Raw genomic sequence first — 21104 nt, 5'->3', positions numbered from 1 at the left:
ATTTCTGCTGCTAAATGAGAAATTTGTCAAATGAGATTTGCAACTTTTCTTGCCAAATTTATTAAGCGAATCACCACAGTTGTTAAATTAGCAACACAGTTGTTAAGTGAACCTGGTTTCCTCATTGACTTTGTCAGAATGTCGCTATGATGAACACAGGACTCTGCAACCATCATAAATATGAATCATTTGTAAAGCATCCTAATGTAAATCACCTGATCATGGGAAGGCTGCAATGGTTGTGTGAAAAAAGATAATAAGTCACTTTTTTCAATGCCGTTGTAAGTTTGAATGGCCACTAAATGAACTATTGTAAAATCAAGGACTAACCGTATTTGCTATTCACAGTGTTACCATCAATAAAGTCAACAATAAATAAAATAGCAGATAAATAAAAATCCTCCAAAATAAGATAATTACCTTTAAAGCATAATCCTTGCCACTTCCAAGATCCTGAGCTTCATATACAAAAGCAAAGCCACCTAAAAAGAAAATGAGATGATTAAAAAACCTTTCAGTCCCAAACCCCAGAGACGATGAGATCCACTCAAATCCAGATCCTTATTTGATTACACCTAATAGACAGAATCTTGCCGGACTAAAACTATAACCATGTAACCTAATACAGTAGTTATGGCTTGGGAGACTCTAGGGCAGTGATGGTGAACCTTTTTCCCTTCGGGTGCCAAAAGCACATATGTGCATAATTCAATGCCCCTCATGCACCCTATGCATGTGCATGAGACCCTCCACTTCTGGTCCGCCCCCCATGCTCACATTTCCCAATTTCCAGTGAGCCCAATGGGTCCGCTTTTAACCCTCCCCAGGCTCCAAGGCTTTCCTGGAGCCTGGGGAAGGCGAAAACGGCATCCCCCGCCCCCGGAAGCTCTCTGGAAGCCAAAAACGCCCTTCCACGCAAGCCAAAAATCAGCTAGCCAGAGCACACATGCTGTTAAAAAAAGTGTAAAAATGTAGGGAGGGATTGAGCTGAAGTGCCCTGTGGAAGAGTGAGCTGGAGCAGTGGTGTTATCAGGGCTCTGCTCAATGCCCAGGATCAGTGTTATGTGGCTCCAGCTGGTTGGCACTTCCAGGCACAACCCGCAGCCTTGGGGAAAGGAGTCGGTTGCAGCTGCACCAAAGAGAAAAAAAGAGGAGGAGGGGGAGAAACGGAGAGAAAGAAAAATACAACAGGGAAAAACAAGGGGACGGAGAAAGAGAGACGGAAGAGAGGAGAGGCTTCTCTGAGACAAGCAGAGGGAGAAAAGAGCATTGAACAGTACAAATATTAATGTCAGAGAAACAGGCACCTGTTTCCCATTAAAAGTGTGGTTAAATGGATGCACAGATATCCTGTTTCCCCAAAAATAAGTCACCCCTGAAAGTAAGACATAAGAGAGATTTCGTAGAATTGCCTAATATAAGGCATCCCCCGAAAGTAAAACGTAGGAGACGTTTTGTTTCTCAGCATTCCCAAACAGAACATATAGAATAGAATAGAATAGAATTTTATTGGCCAAGTGTGATTGGACACACAAGGAATCTATCCTGGTGCATATGCTCTCAGCGTACATAAAAGAAAAAGATACATTTGTCAAGAATAACACTGCTGTCCATAAATTGCATCCCAAAACGCTTCATCAATCAGATTTAAAACACATCCAACACACATCCAACATGCGGCTGCATGTTTGGATGCATTTTTTCTGCAGCAGGATACAGGATACAATTCATTGGAAAAAAATAAGACATCCCGTGAAAATAAGACATAGCACATCTTTGGGAGCAAAAATTAATATAAGACGCTGTCTTATTTTCGGGGAAACACAGTAGTCCTCAACCTACGACCACAATTGAGCCCAAAATTTATGAAGCCAAGTGAATAATTTGTTAAATGAGTTTTGTCCCATTTCACGAGTTTTCTTGCCAAGTGAATCACCGCAGTTGTTGAATTAGCAACATGGTTGTTAAGTGAATCTGGTTTCCCCTTTGACTTTGCTTGTCAGAAAGTTGCAAAAGGGGATCACGTGACCCCAGGATACTGCAACCATCATAAATGTGAATCAGTTACCAAGTATCCAAATGTAAAACAACTGACCCTGAGATGCTTCAATGGTCATATATGTGAAAAATGTTCATAATCACTTTTTTCAGTAACTTTAAAGAAAGGATTTCAAGCAGCTCGAAATCTTTTTTTAGGTACAGTTACAGCAAACCAGAATCTTTTTGTGGCCCTTTAAAGACTCCCAGAAAGAGAGGAGTAACTTTGAAGGAACCTGGTCTCCCTATTCCTAGTCCATTACCTTAACCACTACAGCCATGGTGGCAGTTTATAAATCTCATAATTCAGACAGCATGGATGTAGGGGCTAAGGGAATAGACTAGGAATACGGACACTTCGGGTTCAAACCCATCATTGGCTAAGGGAGCTCCTTATTTGGGTGACTTGGGGCCAGTCATTTTTGCTCACCTTACCTGATGATTGTGGTGAGGAAGAAGCCCTGCATATCTCAATTAAGACACAATAAAAGGGAGAGTATAAATCTAACAACCAAATGCTGCCATAATCACCAAGGACATCCAATAAGTCAACATCATAAAACAAAATATACTGTGCAACACACAACTATGTCCCAACCTGTAAAATACATAACAAATACACACACACACACAAACACCAAAGAGGCTGAAAATTTGGATACATCTTATACTCTGAATGTAGCTTTTTGAAGCTTTCTTTTCAGCCTTAATGAGGTACTAACAATCTTCCTGGCTCTTATCGGCTTGGCTTGCATTGCTACTCTCTCCGAAGGGTTTATTTTTTTATTTTTTTATTTATTGTTAGAGTTGAAAGGGACCATGCAGGTCATCAAGTCCAACCCCCTGTCTGAGCAGGAATCCTAGAGCACCCCAGCCAAGTGGCAGTCCAATCTCCTCTAGTTGGGGAGTTCACAACCTCCGTAGGCAGGTTGTTCCAATGGCTGATCGCTCTGAAACTAAGTCTTTATGTCTAAATCTAAGTCCAATGGTTGATCGCTCTAGCCCTAAGTCTTTGCAGGCTTTTTTTTTCATTGCTACTCGCTCCAAATAAGGTTTGTTTAAAGCCCTAACAACGGGATAAAATAATGTGCTGAAGCTGACCAGACTAAGGACGCTAGCCAGATGAATAGCTGGTAGGCAGATTTTTTTCCTCCTATTTTCCTCCCCCAAAACTAAGGTGCGTCTTATACTCCGGTGCTTCTTATTCTCATAAAAATACAGTAATCACTGACAAAGCAATGCAACATATACACCCAAACATTCTCCTGAAAAGTGTTAAGAGGCCAACTGAAGGTTTTAAGCAACCCACCACATGATTGCTGACCACACTTGCTGTGAGCATCCAATTCTCAAAACATGCTGAGCAGACCAAGCGCAGCCCTTATGCCAAGAGACATTGCACTCTCGTTTCGATATATGGATCACTAACTGTTCTGTCAAGCTCTCTGGTAGAATCCTCCCCAAAATGCACAGATACAATTTCAGACACACACACGTTTGAAAATTCAAAACAATGTTCTTTATATACCGAAAATGCAAATAAACAGAGCACTCTTTTTGTATAGCAAAGAGCACTTGTCTCCAAACAAATTGGTAATTTGTACAAGTCCCTTATCAGTTCTGTGATACTTAGCTTGCAGCTGTGAGGCAATTCACAGTCCTTCTTCTTTCACAAAGTGAAACACACTTTGCTCTGGGTTAGTTTCAAAGCGGGGGAAAATCAGCACACAAAGATCAAAGTCAGTAAAGCAGTCATGAAACACAAGGATCAGATAATCCTCCACAATGGCCAAACCCACAGGCTGCTACTTATAGCAGCCTCACTAATGACCACAGCCCCACCCAGCCACAGGTGGCCTCATTTTCTTTGATAATAATCTCTCAGTTGTTGTTGCCTATGCATCGCTCTCCGCATGCGTGGCTGTATCATTAACTCTTGTTCCGAATCCAAGGAGGAGCTAGATAATTGATCTCCTTCTGAGCTGTCTGCCACACTCTCCTCCTCCCTGTCACTCATGTCTTCTTGGTCAGAGGAGCCTTCATCAGCAGATTCCACCAGGGGTGGGGGGGCAAAACAGGCCTGCAGCATGTGGATGTCTCCCCCACATCCACAGTCCTTGGGACAGGAGCTGGGCCAGAGCTAACCACAACACTAACCATGATATTTTCTAGCAGCAACAGCGAGTGTTTGAGGCCCTCTTAGAAAACCAAGAAGACCAACCCTGGCTCCCCTAATCCTGTTCAATGACCCACTAGCCATTCTCTGGATGTTGAGAGTATACAGTACATTCCACTGCAGGTACAGAATATTGTGTTATTTTCACAATAAGGTTTCAATGCAGTAGGAACACTATTATGTGCCTACAGTTAAGTACATCACTTGCTACTGATTTGGCAAAACAACTAGCTCTCAACTTTAGGCAGAGAGTCTGCAATTCTTTAAAAGAGATACCCCGGGCATAACCAACAGAAGCTATGTTTTGAGAAATGTATATATGTTCATGAACAAGGTTGACAAGGCCTGTAGGCTGTTTGTTATTACAGGCGTGTAATTTGTGCCCTCAGAAACCAATCAGATTGTTTAATGGTTGGACGAGAAATAAATTGCTCTCTGCAAAAGATTGCTTCTTGTTTAACAGGAAACCCTAGGGCGTTGAGTCATGGGTGTGAGTAGTTCCTTTGCAAGCTGCATGTAAGTCCTCGTTATACCATGCTTCATCTGAAAAACAGCTGCCTTGCTCCTCTACTTTCCATGTATCATTGCTTAGAGCATAAATTAAAAATAATTCAAAATTTGACTGATCCTCTGCTTTTCAGCTGCCTGTATGAAGTTTATGGATGGTTTGTTAGATTTTAAGGTAGAGCAAGTAAAGAAGAGTAAAGAAGCTTACTCGAGGCTGGAAAACTAGAAATTGAAAACACCCCATATTTGGGGAAGGGGACTGGTGGCAAGTTAGGGCAGCCCGGCTGAAAGAACTTTACCTACCTTTCTTCTTTCTTTCTCAAAGTCAACATGGGGTTAACATACTATTTCCCTGCATTTATGCCTTGCATTATTTATTATTTGCCTCATGTTGTCATATTCAATCATTTTGGCATAAACAGATTCACATAAAAGTAAAGTACAAAGAGCAAACGGCAATAGCGCTAATGCATATGTCAGATGTGTATGTACGTGTATGTATTTGTGTGTGCTATTCATTTCTATTTCATATTTCTAAACTGCCTATTTTCCACAAAGAGGGGCTCTACCGAGAGGCTCTTTGTGTTCCAATTTGCAAGTAGCAATTCACAAAGGATAACCAAAAGGTCAACAGGCAGCCATCTGTGGATAAAAGAACTTATAAAACATAATTTTAATGTATCTCAAGCAGAGGAAGAAAAAGTTAACATTATTTGATAAAGGTGTTGGTTATCACCTATAAAGCCCTACATGACTTAGGGCCAGACTATATTCGGAACCGCCTCCTGCCACATAGCTCCCAGCGATCGATAAGGGCCCAGAGGGTTGGCCTTCTCCATATCCCAGAGGGACCACAGAGGAGGGTCTTCTCTGTGGTGGCTCTGGCTCTCTCAAGCCAGCTGCCCCGAGGTCCGTGTTGCCCCCCACCCAACTGGCCTTCCAGAAGGCTGTTAAAACCTGGCTTTGCTGGCAGGCCTGGGGCAGAGGATAGTTTGACACCATTGTGTCCTGGCCATTTAAGGATGAATGTATTTTTAATGTGTTTTTTGATTCTTTATATTGTTTTTTTTAATGTTGTATACCACCCAGAGTCCGAGAGGAGTTGGGCAGCCTATAAGTACAAAGAATGAATGAATGAATGAATGAATGAATGAATGAATGAATGAATGAATGAATGAATGAATGAATGAGGTGGCTTTAAAATGTTGGTTGTAATATAGAGATGAATCAATTGGAAAATATGTGGTTAAAAGGGATGAGATTTATATTGTGTTACAATCTCAAAACAAATATTTATAAAATGATTCATTTTTGGTACATGATGCCAGAGAAATCATCTAGGACAGTGATAGCAAACCTATGGCATAGGTGCCACAGGTGGCACGCAGAGCCATATCTGCTGGCAAGCGAGCCGTTGCCCTAGCTCAGCTCCAATGTGCATGTGTGAGCCTGCCAGCTGATTTTTGGCTTGCACAGAGGCTCTGGGAGGGTGTTTTTGGCTTCCAGAGAGCCTCCGGGGGATAGGGAAGGCGCTTTTACCCTCCCTCAGCTCCAGGGAAGCCTTTGGAGCCTAGGGAGAGTAAAACACGAGCCTACTGGGCCCACCAGAAGTTGGGAAACAGTCCGTTACCGGCCTCCAGAGGGCCTCAGGGGAGGTGGGGAAAGCTGTTTTAACCCTCCCCAGGTATTGAACTATGGGTGTGGGCACTCGCACATTCACGATAGTGCATGTGCATGCTCTTTCGGCACCAGAGGGAAAAAAGGTTTGCCATCACTGATCTAGGATGTATAAAAGCACTTCAAATGAATGTTGGAAATGCGAGCAATGCAAAGAGGCATTTACCCGTATTTTTCGCTCCATAAGACGCAGTTTTTTTCCTCCCAAAGTAGGATGAAAAATCAGCCACGTCTTATGGAGCGAAGATGCAGGCAGGGAGGGGGGGGGGAGGCGCTGGAGCAGAGGGGGGGGGGCGGCGATATACTCATCTGGAGACCGCCGCCTCTGTCGCCGCCTCTCCTCTTCCCAACCCCGAAGAGAGCCGCGCTTTTCAGCCTCCGGAAGTGCTGGGCTGGGGGACGCCTCCACCCCGCAGGTTTAGGAGGCGGAGCGGCACCGGAGGAGCGTTGGCGGTTCCGAGCCTTTGGGAAGGCTATGGGAATCGCTTCAAGAGGCAGGGAGGTCTCAGCCAGTCGCTCGCAGCCGGCCGCCGCCTGTGCGATTCCCGAGCCTTTGGGAAGGCTATGGGAATCGCTTCAGGAGGCGGGGAGGTCTCAGCCAGTCGCTCGCAGCCGGCCGCCGCCTGTGCAAAGTTTGGCTGCGAACTCGGCTGGCTAGCTGCTGCCTGGCCCCCTCCCTCCCCGAAGAGGGTCTCCCTTCGCACCACCAGCGGCGCTTCCCCCGCCAGCCAGCCAAGCCCCGCGCCCGCCGGAGCTGGCTCTTCGCTCTCCCCCCGCCGCCCGCCGCGTTTTCAGGAGGTGGGGAGGGTCGGGCGGCCGGCCAAGGCCAGGAGGGACGCCGCTGCCCCCCTTCCCTCTCTCCGCCCGCCGCTGCGCCTCCTGCTGAGCCCCCTCGGCCCCGCGCAGCGCCTGTCAGAGGAAGCTGCCCTGTCCCGGCCAGGATCCGGGGGCGAGGTCGTCGGGGTTTGAGGGGCCCTAAACCGCCCACAGCAGAAAAACAGAAAAAATAAGGGAGAAAGAAAGAGAGAGAAAGGAAGAGGAGAGATAGAAAGGGGGAGAGAGAAAGAGGGAGAGATAGAGAAGGAGAGAGAGAAAGAGAGATACAAAGAGAGTGAGTGAGAGAAGGAGAGATAAGAGAGAGAAAGAAAGAGGGACAGAGAGAAAGAAAGAGAGGGACAGAGAGAAAGAAAGAGAGGGACAGAGAGAAAGAAAGAGGGACAGAGAGAAAGAAAGAGAGGGACAGAGAGAAAGAAAGAGAGGGACAGAGAGAAAGAAAGAGGGACAGAGAGAAAGAAAGAGAGGGACAGAGAGAAAGAAAGAGAGGGACAGAGAGAAAGAAAGAGAGGGACAGAGAGAAAGAAAGAGGGACAGAGAGAAAGAAAGAGAGGGACAGAAAGGGAGAGAGAGAAAGAGAAAGAAAGGTAGAGAGAAAGAGGGAGAGATAGAAAGAAAGAGAGAGGGGGGCTTGTTTGTATATTTTCCCAATTCCCCTAGGGCAGTGTTATTGTAATAAATATTTTAGCCTACTTTTTGGCTCAAAATATTTTTTTCTTCTATTTTCCTCCTCTAAAAACTAGGTGCGTCTTATCAGCAGGTGCGTCTTATAGAGCGAAAAATACGGTAATCATGTTTAGTGGCCATGTAATATAGCTAAATAATTTCACAGCATCGCATCACACTCATGTTGGAAGCATCAAGGTGCTTCAAGGTTGGAAGGATTAGCTGGTGACAGCACTGTTGTTCGGCTCGGAGCTGATTTCATGTGCCCAGCAGGAGCTGGACCACAGGACTGGAGCTCACCCTGCCCCATGCTAGCACTTGGGTCTCAAACACGAGTTTGTTGCTTGTCAAGTCAGCATCCTAACCACATGAGTTTTGGATGAAATACATACTTTGATACAGAGGATTTTAAAGATCATTATTAAATTGAAGCCAGAACTTTCATTTAGGATTAATAGATAAATAGTTAACAAAAACCGTGGAAGGTTATTTTAACATGTGATTACTATGGTGAGATTACTACATAGACAGAGATTGAAAGATACGACACTATCCACTACGAAGGAATGATTGATGAAGTTGACAGATTTTGCTGAAATGGATACACTCACATCTTTGATTAGAGAAAAGAAATCTAAATTTAGAGGTGACTGGAAGCCTCTTACAGACTTTTTGTGTTAAAAAATGAAAAAGTAAACAAGTGAAGATCATATGCTGCAACGTCCTGCCTGTTGGCGACTACTTCAGCTTCAACCACAACAACACAAGAGCACACAACAGATTTAAACTTAATATTAACCGCTCCAAACTTGACTGTAAAAAATATGACTTCAGTAACCGAGTTGTCGAAGCGTGGAACTCATTACCGGACTCCATAGTGTCATCCCCAAACCCCCAACACTTTACCCTTAGATTATCTACGGTTGACCTATCCAGATTCCTAAGAGGTCAGTAAGGGGCGAGTACAAGTGCATTAGAGTACCTTCCGTCCCCTGTACTATTGCTCTCCTATATCTCCTATAACTTTCTTCTATTCCTATACTGTATCTCTTCTTCTATTCTTTCATTGATATGTTCTATTATTATATCTTCTTTTCTATTCTTTCTTGGATATATTTTACTATGAGTATCTCCTCTATAACATTCATCATGTATTTTACTATGTGTATATAGATATATACCCGCTAAAACCCTCATTGTGTATTGGACAAAATAAATAAATAAAATAAAAACAGAGCAAGCAGCCATTGCTTGCAAGTTACCTGATCAATTGTTTCACCTTTTCTAAAGAGAATGCATGTATTCAAGGCAATTTACCTCCTCCCTCAAAGACCTCTGCTTGCTAAAGCAAGCTGCCAATTCAATTAGCATCTTTTTTTTTCAACAGCAAAGAAAATTTTGAATGCCTGCAACAGAACCTAGAGAAACACAACCTTACTCATTGTCCTTGCATTTATAATATTAGATGTAGATTAGTTCATATCCTGTATGTATTTCTGGGTACCATACTATATAGTAATTGAAGAACATAATGAGACTAAGGCACTTTCTTGCTTTCTTTTAGCAGCATTCTCTACGGCCCAGCTAAAATTCAGACAATTCAAATGTTAGCTATAACATTATTTCTGAGGGAATAATACCCACCATCATGAGTATTTGTTTTGCATCTGAGAAATTACCACATTCCTTCCAACTATAACATCAAACACACTCCTTCTGAGAGTAAATACGTTAATACAGTGGATGCGACACCACAAAATTCTGAATGCTACTTGCCAGTGAAAGGAAATATTAACTACATGAAAGCATTTTTACAATTCTGTGCCAAGTGATGCAGAAAGTTATTTTATACAGTATTCAGAAACACCACATTCCACTGCCAGACAATAGCTTTAAGTCTTTCAACAGCCCATTCAAAAGCCTCTCGTAAGCTACATAATTCTCATGCCTAAGACTATATTGTAGCTTGATATGTAATATGCACTGTATTTTAAAAAGGAAACAAATTCCTTGTGTGTATAAACACACTTAGTGTCAGGGCTCCAAGTAACAAGCCCAAAGCTATCAAAATTGTGAGGCCTAGAGTTTCCTCAAAGCATAATTTTAGTTGGGATGTCATATTGACATAGCTGGTGAAAGGCCAACTCTGAAGAACCCAAACATTTCCCCACCCAATCAAAATCCAAAGCTCCCCCCCCTCCCCAGGTCACATGTCCAATCAGGTTGCAGTCCCAACTGTGGCTGGCTTTTGTCTACGCCCCTCCAACCCCTGGTAGAGCATCCTCGGCTCCCACAGGAAAGAATGCTAATTTGGCTATACTGTACATCTCCCAGCTATCTCTATATCCCCCCCCCCCTTAAGTTCCTATAGCTCCACCCTGCCTTGCTGTGGAAACCCTGAAGATGCTCCCAAAATAGCTTCAGGGCTGACACTTGCCCAATTAAGTAGCCCACCCCATCCCAACAAAATTGAGTGACGTTTGTAAAAATATATATCTCATTACTTGCCATGCTAGTACTGTAGAAAAGGCAGGTAAATAAAAATGAATGATTTTTAAAATCAGATTTTAAAAAAAATTTAAGACAGGTTTTGTTTATTTAAATCAGATTTTTTTAATTTAAATCAGATTTTTTTAATTTAAATCAGATTTTTTTAATTTAAATCAAATTTATTTTAATAAAATGCTTTTGGACTTCACATTAATAATTTAGTTTATTCAGCATGGAATGGAGCTTAGTTCTGTAACATGAGGCTGCATAGTCTTCACTATTGGGACTGTCGGTGAGTCAACAGCAGGTCAGAGGAGCTGCTTCTGTGGGACAGACATGACAGTTGCTTTTAAAAAAATTATCAAGTTGATTTAAATCAAGCCTTTTTGGAACAGGGGGTGTCAAACTGGTGGCCACGGGCCAGATACGTCACATGCAGGCCATACCCACCACAGCTCAGTGAATGGGAAAAACATTGTGAAAAGTCATATGACAGCAACGTAATGATGCAAGTTTGACATCCGTGGTGTACAAGCAAAAAATTGGAAATGACTATTTCAGGGGTGGGCATTGTTGGCTCTTCTATGACATGTGAACTTCAACACCCAGAATCCCTGAGGTCGTGACTTGCACTTTTCTACGCAGCATTTCCTTATTTCAGGTGACCATGGGGAAATTGCAACATAGGTGTGAAAAATATCCATGTCACTTTTTTCAGTGACTTCGTTGGGACTTTGAATGGACACTAAATGAACTGTTGTAAGACAAGGACTACCTGTGTTGAATTGGCACTGTCAAATGTCTAAAGAGTGAATGGGACACCTCGCAAAGAGCGTTTAAGGCTAGGAAGGCATCAGCTCATGGCTGGTGGAGGTAATTAAGTGGTGTGTCAGGGTCCAAGTAGCATCCAAACTAAATCAGAGTCCAAGTTCCAATTTATTGCCAGAGCCATCTTGGCACCTACACTGGGAAACCTGAATCTGAGTTTTCCACCCAGTTGAAAGTTCACATCCCTTGTCTCCCACCCACAAACCTGTTACGTTGCCCACTCAGATTGTGCCAGCATGGCAAGTCCTCCTTCTGCTTCCACCCAGGTGGGTGGGCATAGGATGGACTTGACCCACTCGAAAGAATGCTTTGTGGCTGCATCTCTTCCCTCATGGAAATCACCCCTCCCAAGTTCCCATAAACATCAGGCTTTCTATAGTGTGGCAAGCCATTAATTTATTACCATCTTCTACACCAGCTTGACATGGTGAATATGTACCATTAGGGAGAAGGATGGGCTGGCTGGAGTAGCTGTTGATTCTTTTTATTTATTTATTTACTTATTTACTTATTTACTTATTATTATTATTATTATTATTATTATTATTATTATTATTAATTAGATTTGTATGCCGCCCCTCTCCGAAGACTCGGGGCGGCTAACAACAATATAAAAACACAATGTAAACAAATCTAATATTTAAAACAATCTAAAAAACCCCAATTTAAATAACCACTCATACATACAAGCATACCATGTATAAATTCTATAAGCCCAGGGGGAAGGGAAATTTCAATTCCCCCATGCCTGACGACAGAGGTGGGTTTTAAGGAGCTTGTGAAAGGCAAGGAGAGTGGGGGCAACTCTGATATCTGGGGGGAGCTGGTTCCAGACGGTCGGGGCCGCCACAGAGAAGGCTCTTCTCTTGGGTCCTGCCAAACGACATTGCTTAGTCGACGGGACCCAGAGAAGGCCAACTCTGTGGGACCTAACCGGTCACTGGGATTCGTGTGGCAGAAGGCGGTCCCGGAGATATTCTGGTCCGATGCCATGAAGGGCTTTATAGGTCATAACCAACACTTTGAATTGTGACCGGAAATTGATCGGCAACCAATGCAGACTGCGGAGTGTTGGTGTAACATGGGCATACCTTGGGAAGCCCATGATTGCTCTCGCAGCTGCATTCTGCACGATCCGAAGTTTCCGAACACTTTTCAAAGGTAGCCCCATGTAGAGAGCGTTACAGTATAGTAGTCGAACCTCGAGGTGATGAGGGCATGAGTGACTGTGAGCAGTGAGTCCCGGTCCAGACAGGGCCACAACTGGTGCACCAAGCGAACCTGGGCAAACGCCCCCCTCGCCACAGCTGAAAGATGGTTCTCTAATGTGAGCTGTTGCTTTGTTTGTTTGTTTGTTTATTTATTTCATTTATTTATTTCATTTATTTATATTGTCCAATACATAATACACATTGAAGAAAAAGATATGTAATAATATAAGTAAACAAAAGAAGAAAAAATATAAATGTATAGGTGTATATTTGAAAGGAAGAAAAGATAAATGAGATAAGGAGAGACCATTGGATTTGTATGCCGCCTCTCTCTGAGAACTCGGGGCAGCTCACAACATATAAAATATACAATACAAAATATCTTAATCCAATTAACTAATTAAAAATCTTATTTAAAAACCCCAATTGGGTGGTTTTAGATTAGATTAGATGGTTGCTTCACTGGAGGCTGGCTTTACTGGGTCAAGGGAGAATAAGGCTGCTGCTCATTGCCAAGTTGGCTAGAGGTTAAGTTAGAGAAAGGTTCAGCAATTCCATGAAGGTGAGATACAAACAACTACAGTGGTACCTCGAGATACGAGTTTAATTCGTTCCGGACCTGGGCTCTTAAGTCGAGCAGCTCTTATCTCGAACGACTTTTCCCCATAGGAATTAATGTAAATAATTTTAATTGGTTCCAGCCCTCAAAAAACTCACAAAGTTAGTCTAAATTATGCAGAAAGACATGTTTTTAATGAAGAAATGTACATGTACATATAAATGAATAATGAAGTTTCTTTCACTTAACTTGTAAACTTTCTTAAACTTTTAAATTTACATATGTTCAACTTCTCTGCCACCCAATCCTGTAGGACAGAGGTCCCCAACCCTTTTTGCACCAGGGACCGGCTTTAAGCGATCAAGAGAGGAATGGGTGAATGAATGGACGGAGGGTGGGAAGGAAGGAAGGAAAGAGGGAAGGGACAGGAACAGAGGAAGGAAGCAAGGAAACTTATGAAAGGGGAGAGTAAGAGAGGAATGAGTGAAGGGAGGGAGGGAGGGAAGAAGGTGGGAAGGAGAAAGAAAAGAAGAAATAGAGGAAGGGAAGGTAAAAGAGAGAAAGAAAAAGAGCAAGAAAGAAAGAAAGAAAGAAAGAAAGAAAGGGGGAAGGGACAGGAACAGAGGAAGGAAGCAAGGAAACTTATGAAAGGGGAGAGTAAGAGAGGAATGAGTGAAGGGAGGGAGGGAGGGAAGAAGGTGGGAAGGAGAAAGAAAAGAAGAAATAGAGGAAGGGAAGGTAAAAGAGAGAAAGAAAAAGAGCAAGAAAGAAAAAAAGAAAGAAAGAAAGAAAGAAAGAAAGGGGGAAGGGACAGGAACAGAGGAAGGAAGCAAGGAAACTTATGAAAGGGGAGAGTAAGAGAGGAATGAGTGAAGGGAGGGAGGGAGGGAAGAAGGTGGGAAGGAGAAAGAAAAGAAGAAATAGAGGAAGGGAAGGTAAAAGAGAGAAAGAAAAAGAGCAAGAAAGAAAGCTGCAAGCACCTCCCCGAGCCCCCAGGGCGGCTGCAACCTTTTAAAACACGCGTGCCGCTTCGCAGCTGTCTCCTGAAGCCAAACGCGGAAGTTACCGTTTGGCTTCAGGAGACAGCTCCTTGGCGCTTGTATCTCGAATTTGGGCTTGTAAGTAGAACAAAAATATCTCTCCCCTCCCAGCTCTTATCTCGAGTTGCTCTTAAGTAGAGCAGCTCTTATGTCGGGGTTCCACTGTAAATGGAAGAGGAAAACAAGATAAAAGAGAAAGATAAGAACAGTAACCAGCAAAATGGGGCCGGTACCAAATGCCTCTATTCTGGAGTTTGAAGTCAGACTGCTAGCACTCTTAGCTTCGTGTTGGCTGTTGGTGAATAACAAAACCACTAAGTAATAAGACTGTATTATTATTCGTGACCTCAAAGGTGAATGAACCAGTGAACCTTGCATGCGTGACTGGGAGAACTGGTTGAACAGGAGTGAGATGTTGCTCTGTCCAATTTGGGTTTCGGCGGCTGTGATTTCAAAGCTGGAGGCGGGGCGTAATGTCCCTGATTGGCTTTGGCTATAAGCCTGGGCTGTGTTCCAAAGACAAACGCTATGAATGTCAGCCTTTGACGATAAAGCTGGTACATCACCCATCCTGCCAACTTACAGTAGCCCTTCCTGAATTCCTAGACCTTGTCACAGGCCTAGTGGTAAATTTTCTCTGAGGGAACGGTACTGGGGAACCTCCAAAATTCACAGCCCCCATGGACCTGGCCTATGTAATTAACATATTCACACTCTTATGGAGTGTGTATGGAGTTCACGCTCACTGCCATGCCAATGACTGGCATCTGTGATCTCTACAACAGGGAGGAAGGGGGGAGGGCAGCCACCTTATGTATATGTTTTCCAAAGGATCTAGGACAGGGGTCCCCAAATTTTGCAACTTTAAGACTTGTGGACTTCAACTCCCAGGATTCTCCAGCCAGCCATGCTGGCTGGAGAATTCTGGGAGTTGAAGTCCACAAGTCTTAAAGTTGCCATGTTTGAAGACCTCTCATCTAGGGATTTTCCAGTTACATTGCAAAAGTTCTACCAAGCATTTCAGAGACTTCTGGAATTCACAAACAACAGTGTTGAATGTAATTGCTTGGGATTTGTCTCTCCTTGCTCGTTAATCCCATAAAATGAAATACCTAAAGGGATGCCTGCAGCACCAATAGAGGAAGACAAGGAGCTTCACTAAGAAGGAGCATGAACTCATCTTCAGGCCTTTCTTGTGGCAACAAAAGTAGTAAAGTCGTTCTTTGTTCTTACTATCTTGGTAGAATATTATCTACCCTCTCCTACTGGAGAGCACTGGACAGGACAACTTTCCTGCAACCTACTGGGAGTACTGGCTGGACTGGGGAGCATACAAATCTAATAAATAATTTTTCAGTCGAGAGTTTAGATTTGGGCATGGGATGGAAAGAGCACTGGTCTCTTCATCAGGTCCTGGATGGAGGTGGCATGGCCTTCCTGTGGTAGCATTTAGTACCATCAGTTTTGGTGCTCTTCTAAGCTTCCTGTGAGAATTGGAGGTAGATGGCATTGCTTTATAATGGCTCTGCTTCTTCCTGAGGAAGAGTTTCCAATCAACCATATTGGAGGAAGAATAGTCCAGAGCAGGTCTTCAAATTTGGCAACTTTAAGACTTGTAGATTTCAATTCCCACAATTCTCCAGTCAATTTCCAGAATTTTGGAAGTTGAAGTCCACAAGTCTTAAAGTTGCCAGGTTTGGGAGGCCCTGCATTAGTCCCTCTTCTGTGGGGTACTACATAATGCTCAGTTATCTCTCTTCTGTTATTGAACACATTTATGAAACCACAGGGAATTTATTCTGTATGGATTGTGGGTAAGGTACATGTCTTCAGACAACAGTAGTTCCCTCAACCAAGAAATAAGAGATGAGCACCGTGCCCTAGACTCAGACACCGGCAGACCTACAAGGGAAACCCTTACCATTTTTATAATTAATATGCATATGATACACCTGATGTATATAATATCCCAGACTAGCCTAGAGATTCCTGGAAGTTCGTCCCTAATGATTGGAGGATGCAAGTTCTTGGATGAAATAAACAATCTAAAGCTAAAACCCAGCAAGAGAAAGATTCTATTTGTTTGGAAAGCATTTAGCACAATGTCTTCCTCTTTGTTAGGTCAAAATGGCAATATGCTAGTTTAAAGGTTTAAAAAATGGTATGGGTGGGAGTAATGAAAATACCCATTCAACTGCATTTGGCTATTCTTTCTAGAAGGTGAGATACAGTATATTTATTACAGATTTCAATCAGAGATAGGCAGAATCTGAAAGATTTTCCAATTCTTTGGGGAGGGGTGAAGTACACTTCTCATAAAGTTGTGAATTATTTAGGTCAGTGTTTCCCAACCTTGGCAACTTTAAGATATGCTGGCTGGGGAATTCTGGGAGTTGAAGTCCAAATATCTTCAAGTTGCCAAGGTTGGGAAACATTGCTTTAGGTGACCAGCCAGTTACTTGACAATATAAATCCTTAAACTTCTTGACAGCAACCTAGAATAGTCTCTGCTTATGGCCAGAGTCCAAATTCAGATTCAGTAATAGAAGACATGCTCTGCTATTATTTTATCTCTTCTTCCATTGCAGTTCTTGAAGCACTGCAAGTCATCATCATAAAACGAATATACCCTATCATTTGGTATTAATTAGTACTCTAGACACATTTTAATAATTAGTGTCACATCCTCTTTAGGATGAGCCTCTATACATTAGCATAGAAATCATCCTAAAAACCTTGGGGTTGGTTTTTTTTAATCTACCAATGAATTTGCTACCCTTCTCTCTTAAAATTGTGAACATTTCCACTCATCAATTACTGGTAGCAATAAGTAATACTATAGGTTTCCTGGGACAAACACACTATCTCCATCCCTTGCAATTTAGCACTTTGGAAGAACTTTATAAACAGTAGTGGTGACATTTCTATCCATCTTAATGCATACTAGACTCTCAATTATTGTTTTCCAATGTATAAATTTTGGTTTCTTTTAAAAATAATTTTCAGAAAAGTAACGTCCAAGCATATAATTATGCCTACTACAGTTGTAATGCGAACCCTAATATTTCCCTATCACTCATCTAAGTTATATATTTATTGGCCTTAACAGGGGTTATGGTTATCCATTACTTGCAAGGAGTAGGGTTAGAGGTTGATTTTCAAACAATTATCTACAACTAATTCACTTTTTTGTCGTGACTGACATTAACCTTAGGGAAAACAGTGGAAATCTCATATGATGATAAGTTGCTGGAAAGAAAATGCACAAACCCAATAGTTGCTATTAATAAAAGTGTAAGAGCTAGTGTATCTGCATTCATTGTGTTCATAACATGGTTAAACTATAACTACAGTTAACAAAATGTAACATATAATTTCACACAACATGCTGAGCCAAAATAAACTCATTATAGTTTTACATGATTGGCTGGTTCATATTTCACAGTGCTATGAAAAGTAACTTTTGACTTACTACCGTGTTTCCCCGAAAATAAGACACTGTCTTATATTAATTTTTGCTCCAAAAGTTGTGCTACGTCTTATTTTCGGGGGGTGCCTTATATTTCTCAAATAAGACAAATTCGCAGGCAGAAAAGCTGACACCTCCAAAAAAAGTGTACCGTACGGTACACTGATTACAGTACGGTACCTGTCAGTATGGCACCCACACACACAGACGGCACTTATATGGTACAACAGTATACTCCCACTATTGCAGCTTCCAGCCACCAGAGGAACTACAGTCTACGCACTGTAGTGGAGACTGTAATGGCGGTGAGACAGCAGCAGACTGTGTCTTCTGTACTGGATGGTACAAAGCGATTGAAGGGGCCAGCAGGGGACGCCACATTATTACGGTACTGCTATGAACAGCTTTAAATGGTACCGTATGTTTTTCCACCGTACCGTATGTAAACTTGACTACGCCTTATTTTCGGGGGGTGCCTTATATTAGCAAATTCTGCAAAACCTCCGACATGCCTTACTTTCGGGGTACATCTTATTTTCGGGGAAACAGGGTAGCAGGTTTCTTAGTGTATTTTGTGTCTCAAATTTCCAAGTCAAGCAAAACCCAACGATCATCAGCATAGGAAAGTTGTAGGGGGAAAATGATACACTTCTGATGTACCTCCATGCATTTTAAAAACATATAAAATTAATCGTACTGTCCTCTAAACTATAGTCCAACTCATAATACTAAAACTCAAATTGAGGAGTAAAATTTTCAAGTTACAAAAGTCAAAGGTAGAATTCTTTTAAAAATTAAAAACATGTTTGCATAATATGTGGCTTATGGTTCTGAACATACAAAAAAGCATTTTTCAAGTGGTTTGATAATGCCACTAAGGTAACAGTGTCTACAACAAGACTATAGCACAATATCTTATACAGCAAAATACAATAAGGAAAATAAATTAAAGTATGTACAATTAATAAATGAATTAAAACAATTGGAATTTGCATCGCAGCAACACACCAAGAACAGAGACTTTAAAACAGAAATAAATGTAATTAAACATAAAATTAGAATTATAGAACAAAATCAAATAACTGAAAAAATTAAAAGAGCAAAACAACATTATTTTGAACATGCAAATAAACCAGGCAGATGGTTAGCATATAAACTTAGAAAGCAGAGTCAATCCAAATTGATAAAAAAATTAGAAGACAAAGATGGTACAATAAAATATGATACAGAAGGAAAGGCAGATATTGTTTATAATTTTTATAAAGATCTTTATGCCAAAGACAATGTTAGTGAAGATGAGGTTTTTAATTACTTACAGGCTTCAAAATTACCACAAATAACAGAAGATCAACAGACTATGTTGGATGGACCAATAACAATGGAAGAACTCCTAACTATAATTAAAAAACAGAAAAACAATAAGGCCACTGGTCCAGATGCTATACCGGCAGAATGGTATAAGATAGACAATGAAATAGTAAGAAACTATATGTTAGAAACTTTTAACTTATGTAGACTTGAGGGTAAAATTCCGAAATCTTGGTCAGAATCGTTGACAACTTTAATACACAAATCCGGCACTGACCCAGTAAAAATCAAAAATTATAGACCCATATCTTTATTAAATGTAGATTATAAAATATTTATTGCCATTTATGCAGATAGACTTAAAAGAATTATAAATGGAATAATACATCAAGACCAAAATGGATTTCTACCAGGGCGACAAATTAAAAATAATCTTAGAACAGTAATAAACACATTAGAATACTATGAACAACACCCAGATAAGACAGCATCCTTAATGTTCTTAGATGCTCAAAAGGCCTTTGACAACGTTAACTGGACATTTATAAAAATGCAATTAAATAAAATGAGATTTGGCTCAAAATTTGTTAATTTAATAGATACTATATATTCAAAACAAATGACTAAGATAATATTAAATAATAACCAATTACAAGTACTTGATATAAATAAGGGAGTTCGTCAAGGATGTCCTATATCACCATTGTTATTTATTATGACACTTGAAACTTTATTAATTAAAATAAGAGCGGATTCCGAAATAAAAGGTTTAACTATAGGAGACGAAACTTACAAACTCCAAGCTTTTGCAGATGACTTAACGTTTATAATTGAAGAACCGATAACAACTGTTCCTTCTTTATTGCAAACTATTGAACAATACGGAAAGGTAGCAGGTTTAAAGATAAATAAAAGCAAAACTTCTTTCTTAACTAAAAATATGAATAAAATACAAGAAACTAAATTAGAAAATATTTCTGGAATAAAAACCGTAAAGAAAGTAAAATATTTAGGAATAAATTTAACAGCGAAAACAATAACATTAAAAAATGATAATTACATAAAATTATTATCAGAAATTAAAAAAGATTTAGAAACATGGAATAACCTGAAAATATCATTTTTAGGAAGAATTGCCACAATCAAGATGAATATTCTGCCCAAGGTTTTATTTCTCTTTCAGGTAATTCCAATAAACCCAGGGGGAACTTTTTTTAAAACTTTGACAAACTTAGTTAAAAAATTTATATGGCAAGGGAAAAAAGCAAGGATAAAAATAAATTGTTTGGAAGACATTAAAGAAAGAGGAGGATTTGCTCTTCCAAACTGGAAATTATATTACCAGGCCGCCGCCTTAACATGGATTAAAGATTGGATAACTTTAGAGAATAAAAGAATATTAAATTTAGAAGGACATGATCTTATGCTGGGTTGGCATGCATTTATATGGTATGACAAGGAAAAAAATCACTCATATTTTAAAAGACACACATTAAGGAAGTATTTACTAGAGGTTTGGAAGGACATAAAGAAAAATCACTTCTTAAATGTTCCAGAATGGATAGCCCCCCTAGAAGCAATAACACATCCAAAATCTATAAAAGACACGAAAATATTTTATAGATATAAAGAATTATTAAATGATCAGATGAAGCTAAAGCCTAGGAATAAACTACAAGAAGAAGGGATAATAATAGATTGGTGGCATTATGCCCAGATTCGATCCAGATATCAGAAGGATATAACTCTTTACACTTTTAATAAAAGTAAGAATTTGCTAAGTCATTTAATTATTAACAATACAGTAAAAATGATAGGGAAAATATATAAATTTCTTATCGCTCACAAAAATATAGAGTTGACTCTAAAAGATACCATGATAAGATGGTGCAGAAATATAGGTAAGGAAATAGATATAGATACTTGGGAAAAAGTCTGGATTAATAATTGGAAAATGACCAAGTCAGTTTCATTAAAAGAAAACCAAATTAAAATGTTTTATAGATGGCACCTTCCACCAAACAGGATAGCAAAAATGTTTCCTAAAACATCCCCACTGTGTTGGAAATGCAAGAAAGATATAGGAACTTATTACCATCAATGGTGGACATGTGGTAAAGCTAAAATTTATTGGAAGATGATTGAGAAGATATTAAAAGAAGTATTAAAACATGACATAGATAACACCCCGGAATTTTACTTATTAGGAATTACTAATCAGACTTATAAGAAGGAAACTCTTTACTTAATCATACACATATTAACTGCGGCTAGAATAATATATGCGCAAAACTGGAAGGGG

General features: G+C 40.7%; 1 protein-coding gene across 1 annotated transcript in view; it reads right to left on the bottom strand.

Annotated features, from left to right (window-relative positions):
* Positions 1-21104, bottom strand: part of LOC139158880 (cyclin-G-associated kinase-like) — a 58582-nt gene that overhangs the window by 24003 nt on the left and 13475 nt on the right. The window contains exon 2 of the mRNA XM_070736220.1: positions 421-482. Within this exon, the coding sequence (XP_070592321.1) occupies positions 421-482 (62 nt within the window). The remainder of the gene's footprint in view (positions 1-420; positions 483-21104) is intronic.

Source organism: Erythrolamprus reginae, chromosome 2 (genome assembly GCF_031021105.1).
Source record: "Erythrolamprus reginae isolate rEryReg1 chromosome 2, rEryReg1.hap1, whole genome shotgun sequence".
NCBI lineage: Eukaryota > Metazoa > Chordata > Lepidosauria > Squamata > Dipsadidae > Erythrolamprus > Erythrolamprus reginae.
This window is presented reverse-complemented; position numbering and strand designations above follow the sequence as displayed.